Consider the following 15,239-nt stretch of genomic DNA (forward strand, 5'->3'; position numbering starts at 1 on the left):
ACTTTTTTTTTTTTTTTTTTTTTTCCTGAGACAGAGTCTCACTCTGTCCCCAGGCTGGAATACAGTGGCCCAACTCAGCTCACTGCAACTTCTGCCTCCTGGGTTCAAGCAATTCTCCTGCCTTAACCTCCTGAATAGCTAGGATTACAGGCATGCACCACCATGCCAGGCGAATTTTTGTATTTTTAGTACAGATGGGGTTTCACCATGTTGGCTCAGCTGATCTCGAACTCCTGACCTTGTGATCCGCCCACCTCAGCTTCCCGAAGTGTTGAGATTACAGGCATGAGGCACTGCACCCAGCCCCATGATGACATTTTACAAACAGCCTCAGCCTGGGCAACATATCAAGACCCATCTCTACAAAAAAAACCTTAAAAATTAGCAGGGCACCGTGGCACACACCTGTAGTCCCAGCTACTCGGGAGACTGATGCCAGAGGATCACTTAAGCCCAGGAATTTGAGGTAGCAGTGAGCCGTGATCGCACCACTGCACTCCAGCCTGGGTAGCAGAGCAAGACCCCAGCTCTAAATAATGAAAACTAAAAGAAGCTGATAGTATCACAGGGAGAGGGGAGCAGAAACAGATATGGGGAAAGTGAGCAGCAGTCACCACAGAGAGAAGACACGTCTCCCCAGCTCCCCTCTCCCTCAGACCCCCCCGGCCCTCCTCCTTCAGAGCCAAGAGTTCAGGACCCCAGGCCCTCCTCCCTGAGACCCAGGCGTCCTGGTCCCCAGCCTCTCCTCTGTCAGACCCAGGAGTCCGAGTCCCCAGCTCCTCCTCCCTCAGACCCCCCAGGCCCTTCTCCCTCAAGGAGTCCAGGCTCCCAGCCTCCTCCTCCCTCAGACCCCCCCAGCCCCTCCTCTCTCAGACTCAGAAGTCCAGACCCCAGCCCCTCCTCCTTCAGACCCAGGAGTCCAGACCCCCAGTGTCTCCTCTCTCAGGCCCAGGAGTCTGGGCCCCAGCCTCTCCTTTCTCAGATCCAGGAGCAAATCTATGAACAAACACACAATTGGCGCCACCTATCGGTAGGGCCCTCCCCGGACAAAAGAGAAGATTCGGGTTTTTTTGTTTTTTTTTGTTTTTTGTTTTTGAGACGGAGTTTTGCTCTTGTTACCCAGGCTGGAGTGCGATGGCGCGATCTCGGCTCACCGCAACCTCCGCCTCCTGGGCTCAGGCAATTCTCCTGCCTCAGCCTCCTAAGTAGCTGGGATTACAGGCACGCGCCACCACGCCCAGCTAGTTTTTTGTATTTTTAGTAGAGACAGGGTTTCACCGTGTTGACCAGGACGGTCTCGATCTCTTGACCTCCTGATCCACCCGCCTCGGCCTCCCAAAGTGCTGGGATTACAGGCTTGAGCCACCGCGCCCGGCTCAAGATTCGGGTTTTTCTACCTCCTTCCTTCCAGCTTCCCCCCAGCACAGCCCAGGAAATAAAGTCTCAGAGAAGAACTAGTCTGTGTGTGGTATTCTCTTTGCTTGACATCACACATACATTTCCTCTCCCTGGGCCTCAGTTCCCCAATCTGTAAAACAGGGGTCTTGATAAAGGGGTCACAGGGATTCCGAAAAAGATGACACATCTGGGAGATCAAAACAGTGGCTTCTGGCTGGCCATGGTGGCTTATGTCTGTAATCCTAACACTTTGGGAGGCTGAAGTGGGTGGATCACTTGAGGTCAGGAGTTCAAGACCAGACTGGCCAAAATAACGAAACCCCCATCTCTACTAAAAATACAAAAACTAGCCAGGCCTGGTGGTAGGTGCCTGTAATCCTAGCTATTTGGGAGGCTGAGGCAGGAGAATCTGTTGCAGTGAGCTGTGATTGTCACACTGCACTCCATCCTGGGCGACAGGAGCGAGACTCTGTCAAAAAAAAAAAACAAAAACAAAAACCAAAACAAACAAACAAACAAAACCAACACACAGTTGCTTCTTCCAGTCCCAAATCTGCTGCTGCCCAACTGTCATCTGAGAAAGACCCCACGTGACCCCCTCCCCAGCGTTTGGTTCTCAAGGGGAATAGGACAGACAGATAATGAGTGTCAGGCCCAGATTTCAAGCATGAATACGTCAAAACACTTCTACAGAAGAGAGAGGAGGAATTATGACTCCCAGTTTATAGAGAGGCAGCTGGGGCACAGAGGTGCCAAGTGACTTGCTTTGCCTGAGGGTGCGCAGAGTTCTGGGGCAGAGGCAGAACTCAAACCCAGGACACCTGGCGCCAGCGGCGACGTCTGAATCATGTTCGTGTTAACCAGTCTTGCAAGCTTCAGCCTGATTTTATGATTTGCATGCCTGCTCCATGAGTATGACCTCACCCAACCCCTGTGAGGTCCCTCCCATTCCCACTGCACCCCAACAGAAGACCCCTTCGCAGACGAGCTCCTGACACCCAGAGAGCTGATGCTTCTCATAGCGGGCACCAGGACCTCAAGATCCAGTCTCGATTCCACTTCTGCAGCCTGGGTGACCTTGACCAATGGCCCCCGCACTCCTGTCTGTTTATGCGTAAAATGTGGATTGAATGAATCGGCATAATTTACTCTATGCTCTGAGCTCCTAACACAAACTAAGTCATTACTCCTTGAAAAACTCTATGAGGGGATCTTCTGATTTTAGGGATAAGAAACTGAGGCACAGAGAAGAAAAGAGACTTACCAGGGTCTCCCAAAATAGTAAGTAGTGGAACAGGGATCTGCGCCCAGGCTGCCTGAATCCAGAGCCAGGGCCCTGACAACAGCAGCTTGTCTGATTCCAGCAGGAACAGATGAGTTAGAGGAGAGCCAGCACCTAGTGGGGAGACCCTTGAGGGAACCAGGAGTCCAGTTCCCTACCTGAGGTGGGCAGTCTGCAGTCCCCCCGAGACTTAAGGGGAGGCTTCTTCCAGCGGGGAAGTCCCAAGGGCTTCAGATTGCAGGCTGAGAAGTTTGTGGGACCTTGCCCAGGGGTGTTGGGGAGCTGCAAGGGAAGGCTGTGAATGGGGAGGGGGTGAACTCCAAGTGCAGAGACCCTCTGGGGCCACGTGGTGACCCACAGGAGGGGAAGGAGGACGCTGTCCTACTGGACAGAAGGGGCGGGGGTCCAGAGAGAGAGGAGGACATCTGAGTTGGAGCCAAGGCAAGGGGACAGAGAGGACAGGACAGGGCAGAGAGAGGCAGGGGCCGAAGGGACAAGGCTGGGGACCGATGAGCTGCAGGGAACAAAGGGAGAGATGGGACAATGTCAGTGCCAAGGGCATCTGGCCAAATAACCGGGTGGGCGGTGACGCTGCTCCTGAGATGGGGAACGTGGAAGAACTGGGAAGGAGGGTTTGGGAAAATAGAGCAATGAGTTGGAATTCGGTGAGCGAGTGGGGTCTAGGGACATTGGAGCAGGAGGCGCCCAGGAGCAGGTGGCTGCCCAACCTGGAGTTCAGGGTCAGCTGGAGTTCAGTGGTTGGTGGTTGAACCACGGGAGTTGATAAAAGACCCCCAGGGAGTGTTCTCAGGAGGAGGAGAGCCAGGCAGAGGTGGGACTCAGGCCGTGGTGGAGTTGAAGGACGTCCGCCCACACGTCCAGGAGGACAGCCATCGCGCAGACCTGAGCCGGGCACTGTGGGCAGGGGCGGGGCGCTAACATCACCGCGTGGGGCGGGGCGGCGGGAGCTGCTGGCTGCTCGCCCTGCCGGGAGCAGTGCGCAAACCAGGAGCCCACCTAGGCTCCACGCGCGCTGCATGGCGGAAGCGCCCTCAGTGTCCCTGTCTGTATCAGTGGTACTTCATCAGTACCTGCCTAGGCTGGTTAGGAGGAGGAGCACGTGCGATCGGGACAGAAAGCGCTTAGCGGACCCGGCACCGCACCGAGGAAGCCCCAGGGGCTCAGCTCCTTCCCCTAGTCACCACCGCGCCCCTACAGGGGGAGGCGGCTGCAGTGGCAGCCGCAAAAAGGCCAACCAGGGGTTCCAGAACACTGATTCCTCTCCGGCGTGGCCTCTTGCTTCTGCAGGAGACTTGCTTGTGCTGCCCCTGTCTGGGCCTCAGTTTCCTCCATATTCAGCAGGAAGCCATAAGGTTATTAATATAACCACCTCACAGGGCTGCCTGGAGCCTGCGTGAGATCTTCCAAGGAGGGCACTTAGCACAGGGAGTGCCCTGCAGCCGCATTCCATCAACAGGGGCTGCTCAGCTGAAGCGGTGGCCCAGGACGAGGCCCGCAGACTTGGAGCATGAATCTGTGGAGAGCGAGGCAAAGGGACACAGGCATTCTAGAACAGCTTCCAGCCTGGGGATCCCTTATGTCTGCAGGTCTGGGCTTGCAGGATGTCTGGAGACCCCACATTCTAGAATGCATAAGGTTTCTGGGAACTCCAGAATGCCCAATGCTCTAAGGTTCTAGAGTGTTTGGAGCTCTGTGGTTCTAGACTATTCTAAAATCTCACATTCCATAGTGTTCTAGACTACCAGATTGTCTTAGGGCCTGTGCTTCTAGAATCGGAAAGTCATATTCTAGAAATTCTTGGGGCCTATAGTTCTTGAATGGCTGAATCCCAAGTGACTCGCTCCCATAAAGATGATGGCTTTCCACACTTGGAGAGACCATGCTTACAACAGGCTCCATCCTTCACTGGGTGGCCTGAGGTCAATCCCTCCTGTCTCCAGACCTCCTCATTAGTTAAGCCAAAATAGACTCTAGACAACTGCTTGGGGCCCTCTGGGGTTTTGAGACATCCAGCCTCAAATACCCAAAGCCTTGGGTCATCTCAGTGACGAGCTCCAGCTTCTGGAATGCAGAATCTGGATTTCAAGCTCTAGAATCCAGAAATAAGACTACAGGGACCAGAATACAGACCCTAGGTTCTCAGACTCTCAATTTAGACTCTAGAGTCAAGATTCTAGCAATCACAGAATCACAAAAGCCAGGTCCCTGTCTCTCAAACCAGCCTTTTAAATTTTTATTTATTTACTTATTTAGATTTTTAGGAGAGATGAGGTCTTGCTATGTTCCCAGGCTGCTCTTGAACCCTTAAGTTACAGCAATCCTTCTACCTCAGCCTCCCAAAGGCATGAGCCACTGTGCCCAGCCGCAGTCCAGCTTTTAAACGGACAACGCAGATTTGAAGCTCCAGACTTTATGCTCCGAAGTCTACCCCTGAAAGCTCAAAGCCTAAATCCACCCTGTAGAACCCAGACCCCAAGCTGGGTGCAGGTGGCTCATGCCTGTAATCCCAGCAATTTGGGAAGCTGAGGTGGGCGTATCACTTGGGGTAAGGAGTTCGACACCAGCCTGGACAACATGGTGAAAACCCGTCTCTACCAAAAATACAAAAATTAGCTGGGCATGGTGGCAGGCACCTGTAATCACAGCTACTCAGAAGGCTGAGGCAGTAGAATAGATTGAACCGGGGAGGCGGAGGTTGCAGTGAGCTAAGATCACACCATTGCACTCCAGCCTGGGTGACAAAAGCAAAACTCCATCTCAAAAAAAAAAAAAAAAAAAAAAGAATCCAGACCCCAAAATTCAAAATCCAAAATCTACCATTTGTACTCTAGGCCTCAGGCTTCTTATAGCAGGTGCAAAGGTTTGCAACCTCAAGTGCCAGATTCCAAACACCGGATTCCAGGCTCCTACTGTGGATTCTAGATTTGAATGCCCCAGGATCCAGAATCCAGGTTCAACATCTGTCACTCAAAGACCAGACTCCAGGATCCAGATTCCAGACCCCAGGCCCAAGAACTCAGACTTTGAAATGCACACTCCAGACTCCAGCTGATTAATCTCCAACTCAAGATCCCCAAATCCAGAATCCAAGACCCAGATCCAGAGCCAAGATCCGGATCCAGAACATGGGATCCGGAACCCTGCCCCAAACCCAAGAACAATTACTCTAGGATCAGTTTCCACACTCCAGACCCCAAATTCCAGGCTCTGTCTTTTGATCTCCTTCCAACTTCTGTTTCTGTCCTCCTGTTCCCTCCCCCTTGAGGAACTGCCTCTACTGGAGAATTCTTCCTTGTAGACTCAGACAACAGCTTCAACCTAATAAATGCTCATTAGGCCAAGTCCCCCACCCCACCAGCCACCAAGGCGTCTCTGCCTGTAAACCTGACTCTCAGTCACCTCCCACCCCACCCTACACCACCGCACCCCCAGACCCAGCTGGGGCTGGGAGCTTATAAATTCAGGCATCCTGTTGCCTGCTCCCTTTCTTCTGGCACCCAAGCTGCCCTAGACACTGCTGGAGGATCTGGAAGAGGTGAGAGCTTTGAGACAAGACTGGAGGGAAGGGTGAAGGGGAGATTCACTGTGCCCTGGTCTCAAGGGGAAACGGCAGCCACCCTGGGAGAACTGAGTGTCAAGGGCATGGGTGGATCCATGTGTCCTTCACCAATGCCCCAAATTGAACCTGAACCAAGAAAATGTCCTGAAGTGGCCAGAAGGAGCCGCAGTCGGGGGGAGGGAGGGGGTGGAGTGGATCGGGAGGACGTCCCTGAAGCGCTTGTACCAGAGCCAAGAACATAGGAGTGATCACGGGTTCAAGCCAGTTCAGCACAACCTCCCCGAGGCCTCCTGTGTGCCAGGCCCCAGGCAGGGCAGTGCTGAGGACACAGAAAGGACCTGACCTGAGCCCCATCTTCAAGGCCCCCAGATCAGGAAAAGAACAGGCAAGACCCCAGCAAGTACGGGGCATCTGCATGTAATGGAGGCAAAATGGGTGCTGGGGCATTCAGGGGAGACACCTGTTAGGTGTTGAGGCCTCCCAGAAGACGTGGGGACAGGGCCATGGTGGACAAAGACAAATTTGGAAGATACGGGGAAGGACTCTAATTCACTCCCAAAGCTTCCTGAGGCCTCCCATGGGCTGGGCACTGCAGTATTGAAGACCCAGAGTGGACTCAGACCAGCTCCTCAGGGAGCTGCCAGTCTAGTAGGGGAGGCAGACACCACTGAGGGTCCAGGGAGGTCAGAAAAGGCCTCAAGGAGGAAGTGGGGCTGGAAGGGAGTTGATATCGGATACCTGGTGGGAAGAAGAGCCTGAGCATGAAATGGCAAGAGAGAAAATGGCAGCATTGGCTGCGCCTAGGACAAGGTCATGGGAGACACAGGCAGAGGGGCTGGAAGGGAAGAAGCCACTGTTGTACTTGAAAGTAAGGCTGATGGGCCAGGCATGGTGGCTCATGTCTGTAGTCCTAACACTTCTGGAGGCTGAGGCTGGTGGATCACTTGAGGTGAGGAGTTCAAGACCAGCCTGGCCAACATAGTAAAACCCCATCTCTACTAAAAATACAAAAAATTATCCAGACATGGTGGTGCATTGCCTGTAATCCCAGCTATTTGGGAGGCTGAGGCAGGAGAATCGCTTGAACCCAGGAAGTAGAGGTTGCAGTGAGCTGGGATTGCACCACTGCACTCCAACCTTGGAAACACAGCCAGACTCCATCTCAAAAACAAAGAAAGAAGAAACAAAGAAAGAAAAAAGAAAGTGAGGCTGAAGGGGGGACTTTATCCTGGGGGTGCTGAGGATCCACAAAGGGTGGTAAGCAGGGGAGGGGCACAGTCAACTCCAGATATAGAAAGACCCTTTGGGGTCATGGGTCAGGGACAAGCCAGTGGAGGGGATGGAACTGGAGAGGGACCCAAAAGGCCAGATAAGAGGTTTGGATAGTGGTCCCTGGTGATGGAGAGAGATCTGGGGGCTGGTGGCAGGGAGCTGGGGACTGATATACAGGGAAGTGGGGACCAGGGTCTGTCCCAGTGACTGGAGGAAGAGTGAACCCTCCAGACATGGGGGAACCAGAAGGAAGCACAGAGTGAGGTTGGGGAAAGGGGACACCGGTGGTCAGAAGAAATGTATTAACAGTGGGTGGGATAGGTCTGTGTCTGGAGGGATCCTGTTGGGAGGCAGAAGAGTCCTGCCTCACCTGGATTCTCTCACTCCGTCCTCAGACTGCAGCCGAACCCTGGGCCCTCCTCCACAATGTGGCTTCTTCTCCCTCTCTCCTTCCTGCTGGCATCCACAGGTGAGGTGGCCCCAGGTGAGGGTTAGGTTTGGGGGAGCAGGTGCCCCCTCCCCAAGCATCTCTGGTCCCAGTGACCTGCCAGCCCCTACCTCACCCAGAGACCACTAAAAATCCTTCCTTCGCCCTCCACCTCCACCTGTGCCAATGTTCCTAACATCATCAGGGGCTGGTGCTGCTCTGGAATCACCACGCTGTCCCGGGACCTCTCGCTGCCCAGGACAAGGAACACGGTCCTGGGGTTACACAAACCTGAGCTGAATCCTAGGGCAGCCGCTTCCTTGCTGTGTGTCCTCGAGGGAACTGCTTCACCTCTCTGGGTTTCGAGTGCCTTCTCTATATGACAGCACCCACTTAAGACAACGGGGAGGTCTCAATAGCATAACGGAGTTAATATACACAGTAAGCATTAGACAGGAGCTGAGAGTCCAGGAGCACAGACAGACTCCAGTTTGAGTCTCACGCCTGACACTCCCTGACTCTCACAGGGTCTTTGAGGGGATTAAATGTGGTTGCATGTGAGGCACAAGCACAAGCCTGGCCCAGGTAGTGCCCTCTCCGGTGTGTAAGCCGCGCATGGTGTTTCGAGCTTACACACAATGTCTATGTGAGGTGGGCACCATTGACCTCATGTGACAAGGGAAGGGGCTGTGACTCCCAGAGGGGCGGCCACAGGGTCAAGGTCACCCTGGGCAGCAGGCAAACTCCGGACTAAACTCAGCCACCACACACCGAGAAATTAACTGTAACCTGATGCCTCCTCTCCTCTGGAGACATTGTGGGGGTGGACTTTCATTAATGCTTTGCCACAAATGACCCTCACTCTTGGGGGCCCCTCAGACTCCCACGCCTCCAGCTTTCCCTCCGGCTCTCTCTGTGCACTCACCTCCTTGCCTCCCACCTGCCTGCTGCACCCAGCTGGGGCCTCCACCTTCCTCTGGCTTGGACTGGCCAGGTGCAGCCTCGGTGCCCAGCTGTTCAGCTCCACCCTCCGCCCTTCACAGGACGACCTCACCCTTGCTTTGTTAAGCCCCTTGTCCACCACATCCGCATTTTACTGGTCTCACCAGGGCCTTTGGCCCAGTTCCTGACTGTGATGGGCAGAGTGTGGGCATTTAGTCTGGCTGTGCAAATCCTACCCCTGCATGGGTGGGGGTGTGTATGGCTTCGACCCTAAGGGGACACATCCACATTGCCCAGTGGAGAGGGTCCTGGTCCTGTGACCTTGAATGCCTCTCATTATGCCCTTGAGCATGTCCCATTCTCTGTGTGTGTGTGTGTGTGTGTGTGTGTGTCTGTGTATGTGTGTGTGTGTGTGTATGTGTGTGTCTGTGTGTACACGCATGTGTGCAGTGGGTATACAAGGCCCTGTATGTTCACATCCTCTTCACATGTGTGAACTAGATCCCCATATGTGAAACCCAATCAGTGACCTTGAACTCCACAGATCTGGCTTGGGGGCTGATCTAAATATGGATAAATATGTCCTGGCCTGGCTGCCTGTGGCTCCAGCTGCATGTCTTTGACCTTGAATGCCCAGCCCCGGACAGCAAGTCCACATCTGAGTGTTGGCCCTCTGGGTTTGTGTCTGCAGCTCTAACTCTACAAAATGGCTCGTGGGTGAATCATAGTTTTACCCCTGACTATTTATTATATGTAGGTCTGTGCAGATGTCTGACTGACTTTGGCCATCTTCAGGATGGACCCGAATATTCACATGTATGTCCCTATGAATAAATCCAGGTGTCCTTTTAAAAAAACAACTAATATGTATTAAGTGGCTACAATGGGCTAGTTATCACTCACCGTACATGCACACATGCACACACACATGCACATTCCTACCTCATCCTTACAACAATCCTCATTTTACAGATGAGGAAACAGAGGCACAGAGAGGTCAAATAACTTGCTCAAAGTTTCACAGCTTGTACATTTGAACCCAGGTATAAGGACCCCTTCTTCGTCCAGACCCTATATGCAAGTATCTGTGACACTGGATGCCAAGACTCACACTAGAGATGATGAATCTAGTTCTGAACCATATTCAATTCTGTGTGTGTGTGTGTGTGTGTGTGTGTGTGTGTGTATTAATGTCTTAACCATCTGTATTCGTATACACATATGAACAACATCTGTGCTGTGATTTTTTTTTTTTTTTTTGAGATGGAGTTTCACTCTTGTTGCCCAGGCTAGAGTGCAGTGGCATGATCTCAGCTCACTGCAACCTCCGCCTCCCAAGTTCAAGTGATTCTGCTGTCTCAGCCTCCCAAGTAGCTGGGATTACAGGTGCCTGCCACCATCCCCAACTCATTTTTTCTATTTTTAGTAGAGACAGGGTTTCACCATATTGGCCAGACTGGACTCAAACTCCGACCTCAGGTGATCCATCCGCCTCAGCCTCCCAAAGTGCTAGGATTACAGGTGTGAGCCACCACACCCGGCCTGTGCTGTGATTCTTGCAGCTGCAACCCATGTACATGCGAGTCAATTTCAGCTCCCAGTCCTATCCGTATTTGTAGCTGAGTTTGGAAGCTGGATGTGCATGTATGCATGTCTATGACCTTGTATGGCCACATCTAGGACTCATACTGTACACTGAATTTGGCTGACATGTCTAGACTCTGGGGCCAAGGCTGTGTCATACATACTGAGCATGACCACATCCATTTGATGTCTGTGACAATTTGGTGACCTTGAATGACTGGTTTCAAGTGACCATCTGTCTAAACCTATATCCAGTGTCCCCCTCTCCACCCCCAACCACAGAGGACTTCTTGCCCTCTAGTCTGTTCCCTTCCTTCTCTCTCCCAGAGTCTTACAGCAAATGGGGTGGGTGCTAGAGTTTTTGAGAAAACAGGCAGCAGTTGTACATAAACAATAGGACAGGTGGAACATAGAGGCTCACACCTGTAATACCAGCACTTTGGGAGACTGAGGCGGGCAGATCACTTGAGGTCAGGAATTCAAGACCAGCCTGGCCAACATGGTGCGACCCCACCTCTACTAAAAATACCAAAATTAGCCAGGTGTGGTGACGGGCGCTTGTCATCCCAGCTACTCAGGAGGTTGAGGCAGGAGGATCACTTGAACCTGGGAGGCAGAGGTTACAGTGACGTGAGATGGTGCCACTGCACTCCAGCCTGGGCAACAAAGTGAGACTCCGTTTCAAAACAAACAAACAACAACAACAACAAAAAAAAAAAACAGGGCAGGGTATCTTGAGAAGTTAGGGGAAAGCATAGGCATATAGTAGTTAGTGCAGGGTGCAAGGAAGGTGTAGGAGGCAATGCAAAGGTCCCTGTCCTCAGGCACCCTCTATCCCTTCTCCCAGCAGCTCAGGATGGCGACAAGTTGCTGGAAGGTGAGGAGTGTGCACCCCACTCCCAGCCATGGCAAGTGGCCCTCTACGAGCGTGGTCGCTTTAACTGTGGCGCGTCCCTCATCTCCCCACACTGGGTGCTGTCTGCGGCCCACTGCCAAAGCCGGTATGAAGGCAGGGCTCAGGGTCCTGAGGGAGCCTGGTTGGGGGAAGAGCTCCTAGAATTGGGGGGAAGACAGAGATAGATGCCAGAACTTCTAGGTTCTAATGGACAAAAAGGCTGGATGTCAAGCCCCTGGGTGAGAGGGAGTGTATGTTTCAAAGCCTTAGATATCTGGAGGAGGAAGAAGACTAGTTCCAGCTTTTGAGCCTCAGTTCTAGGGATCTGAGAATCCTGGATTTGGGGAGAGGCCAGGAGGGGGCTGGGAGTAATTGAAGGGGGTCAAGTTCTAGGAGTGTGCCTGACTTCAGAATCCTTGGTCCTTGAGGAGCAGGGGCTGGAACCATTGGCTTCAGGCTCTTAGGAAAAGGTCATGGGATGTCGAGATTCCAAAAGGGTCTGGGGACCTCGGCCTGCCCACTCTTTGATGCTTCTGTCCTCTACTTGTGGGTAACCACTGGGCTGCCCCCAACTGGCGGGAAAACCATTCACCCGCGCAGCTTCATGAGAGTGCGTCTGGGAGAGCACAACCTGCGCAAGCGCGATGGCCCAGAGCAACTACGGACCGCATCTCGGGTCATCCCACACCCGCGCTACGAAGCGCGCAGCCACCGCAATGACATCATGTTGCTTCGTCTAGTCCAGCCCGCACGCCTGACCCCCCAGGTGCGCCCTGTGGTGCTACCCACGCGTTGCCCCCACCCGGGGGAGGCCTGTGTGGTGTCTGGCTGGGGCCTGGTGTCCCACAACGAGCCTGGGACCACAGGGAGCCCCCGGTCACAAGGTGCGTGAAAGAATGGAGCTGGATACAAGGCCTCAAGGAATCCTATGCTCCAGGGCTCTTGGGCGGAGGGGACAAGGGCCAGAATTTATGGATCTGCTCCAAGTACACTGTCCTCCCCAGTGAGTCTCCCAGACACGTTGCATTGTGCCAACATCAGCATTATCTCCGACGCATCTTGTGACAAGAACTACCCAGGGCGCCTGACGAACACCATGGTGTGTGCAGGCGCAGAAGGCAGAGGCGCAGAATCCTGTGAGGTCAGAGCCCAGCGGGGCCATCAGGCAGAGGAAGAGGGATGGGGATAGGTGTGGGAGTGGGGATGGGGTTGGATTTTCTTTGCTTTGGGCCAGAGAAGATGCTAGGGTGAGACTTGGAGATGGAGTAGGAAGAGAAGTTAGAATAGGGGTGAGATTGGAGTTGGGGTTATAGGTGGGGATTGCATTGTTTGAGGTAGATAATGTGATAGTTGGTTTGGGATGGCATGGGTTGAGGTTGAGAATGGGAATGGTTTGGTTTGATTTTGGGTGGGAAATATGTGAGGGTTGAATTGGGATGGGGTAGATTTTGTTTGGCATGCAGGAGGCATGAAGATTGGGATTGGGTTGTGAGACAGGCATGGGTTTGGTTTGATTCTGAATGGTGAGGATGTTGGCTGAGCTGGATTTAGCTTAGTTCAGTTGCATTGGGGTTCACGGGGGTGAGACTGGACATAGGTTGGGTGAGTTGCATTGAGCTGTGTTGAATTGGGGGTGGGGTTGGGTTGGCTCCATTTGAGATAAACTGGGCTAGGCCGGGCGCGGTGGCTCAAGCCTGTAATCCCAGCACTTTGGGAGGCCGAGGTGGGTGGATCATGAGGTCAAGAGATCGAGACCATCCTGGTCAACATAGTGAAACCCCGTCTCTACTAAAAATACAAAAAATTAGCTGGGCATGGTGGCGCGTGCCTGTAATCCCAGTTACTCAGGATGCTGAGGCAGGAGAATTGCCTGAACCCAGGAGGCGGAGGTTGCGGTGAGCCGAGATCGCGCAATTGCACTCCAGCCTGGGTAACAAGAGTGAAACTCCACTTCAAAAAATAAAAATGAAAGCAGATAAATTGGGCTGTATTGAGTTGAGTTGGGTTGGGGTTCCCTGGGATGGGGATGGCTTGGGTTTGGGGTGAGACTGCAAATGGTGATTAGGATGAGGATGAATGCACTGAATCCAGGAGGTTTCACTCAACCTGGAACCTCCTCTTCTCCCCACAGGGTGACTCCGGGGGACCCCTGGTCTGTGGGGGCATCCTACAGGGCATTGTGTCCTGGGGTGACGTCCCTTGTGACAATACCACCAAGCCTGGTGTCTATACCAAAGTCTGCCACTATGTGAAATGGATCAGGGAGACCATGAAGAGGAACTGACTATTCTGGCTTATCACCTGTGCCCTGACCGAGCAGAAGCCCCCGCAGCTGGCCAGCAGCCCCACTTGACATGGAACAGAGTGGAGCCATCCCTCAAGACCTTGTCTAAGGCCCAGATGTTAGCCAAGGACTTGTCCCACCTGAGGACAAAGCTGGCACTCAAGGTCACCCATTTAATGCCAAGATACCAAAGCGCTGATCCAAGTTTCTCTGTAGGAATTTCTGTGACTTCATTCTGGGGTTAAAGGGAAATCCAGAGACACTGTACACTGCTCCTTTCACCCACCACCCTGATCCCTGGGTGAGGAGAAATGGCCTGAAGCAAGGCTTCATTCATTCAACACACATGACCAGCCATGTGATCTTGAACGAGAGGCTTAATCTCACTTGGCCTTGGTTTCCCCATCTGTAAAATGAAAACATCTTATTGCTGACTTCAAAGAGCTGTTGTGAGGATTAAATGAGATGATTTGTCTGAACTGATTAAAATAGCGTCTGGCAGTGAGTAATACCCTCTATCTCTGGATCCCAGTTAAAGGACCTAGGAGACATTAGATTACCAAAATGGCTTTTTCTTTAAGATTTAGGTACGGGCTTGGCACGGTGGCTCACGCGTATAATCCCAGCACTTTGGGAGGCCAAGGCAGCCAGATCACAATGTCAGGAGTTTTGAGACCAGCCTGGTCAACACGTTGAAACCCCGTCTCTACTAAAAATACAAAATTAGCCAGGTGCTCTGGTGGGTGCCTATAATCTCAGCTTCTCTGGAGGCTGAGGCAGGAGAATCTCTTGAGCCCAGGAGGCGGAGGTTGCAGTGAGCCAAGATCTCACCATTGCACTCCAGACTGGGCAGCATAGCGAGACTCCAATTCAAAAAAGAAAATATTTAGGTCCGGGCTGGGCATGGTGACTCATGCCTCTAATCCCAGCACTTTGGGAGGCCAAGGAGGGCAGATCACTTGAGGTCAGGAGTTCAAGACCATCCTGGCCAACATGGTGAAAACCCATATTTACTAAAAAGACAAAAAATTAGCTGGGCATGGTGGCACATGCCTGTAATCCTAGCTATTTGATAGGGTGACATGGGAGGATCACTTGAACCTGGGAGGCAAGAGTTGTAGTGAGCCAAGATCACTCCACTGCGCTCCAGCCTGGTGACAGAGCAAGACTCAATCTCAAAAAAAAAAAAAAAAAAAAAAAAAAAAAGGATTTATTTCTGGGATTCCTGGTAACCATGGCAAAAAGGCAAATACTGTTGTTTTCTTAGCCAGGTTCCTGATATACAGCAGAGGCTGGAACTCTGAGCTGCTTTGATTTTATCAAAAAGCCAAGACAACATATTGGAAGCCTATGGGTTTGCCATTGAGGCTGCAGGAATCTAATTCCTAATTGTCTTCAGTGACCACAAAATGTGATGTTCAAGGTCGCTGAATGTTGAAGTACATGAATCTGGCTCTTGAGACCTAAATACTGTACTGGTGGAATGGGGGGTGGTCAATGGAATCTGTGGTTAGTCTGATCTTGACCTGGGAGGGAAGGTTGTCAGATCTCTGGGGCTTTGGAGGGCAGGACATT

The 15,239-nt window shown here is 52.5% G+C and overlaps 2 protein-coding genes across 2 annotated transcripts in view; one reads left to right on the top strand and one right to left on the bottom strand.

Annotated features, from left to right (window-relative positions):
* The window catches only part of LOC141581249 (kallikrein-2-like), a 43,821-nt gene that overhangs the window by 17,199 nt on the left and 11,383 nt on the right, over nucleotides 1-15,239 (bottom strand). The window lies entirely within an intron of this gene.
* Nucleotides 6,204-14,138, top strand: KLK15 (kallikrein related peptidase 15). Its single transcript, XM_074386031.1, has 6 exons — nucleotides 6,204-6,236; nucleotides 7,928-8,009; nucleotides 11,341-11,486; nucleotides 11,981-12,264; nucleotides 12,385-12,521; nucleotides 13,512-14,138. Exons 2-6 carry the CDS (start codon nucleotides 7,959-7,961, stop codon nucleotides 13,662-13,664), a joined length of 771 nt encoding a protein of 256 aa, XP_074242132.1. The 5' UTR covers nucleotides 6,204-6,236; nucleotides 7,928-7,958; the 3' UTR covers nucleotides 13,665-14,138.

The sequence above is a fragment of the Saimiri boliviensis genome, chromosome 14 (genome assembly GCF_048565385.1).
Source record: "Saimiri boliviensis isolate mSaiBol1 chromosome 14, mSaiBol1.pri, whole genome shotgun sequence".
NCBI classification, from domain to species: domain Eukaryota; kingdom Metazoa; phylum Chordata; class Mammalia; order Primates; family Cebidae; genus Saimiri; species Saimiri boliviensis.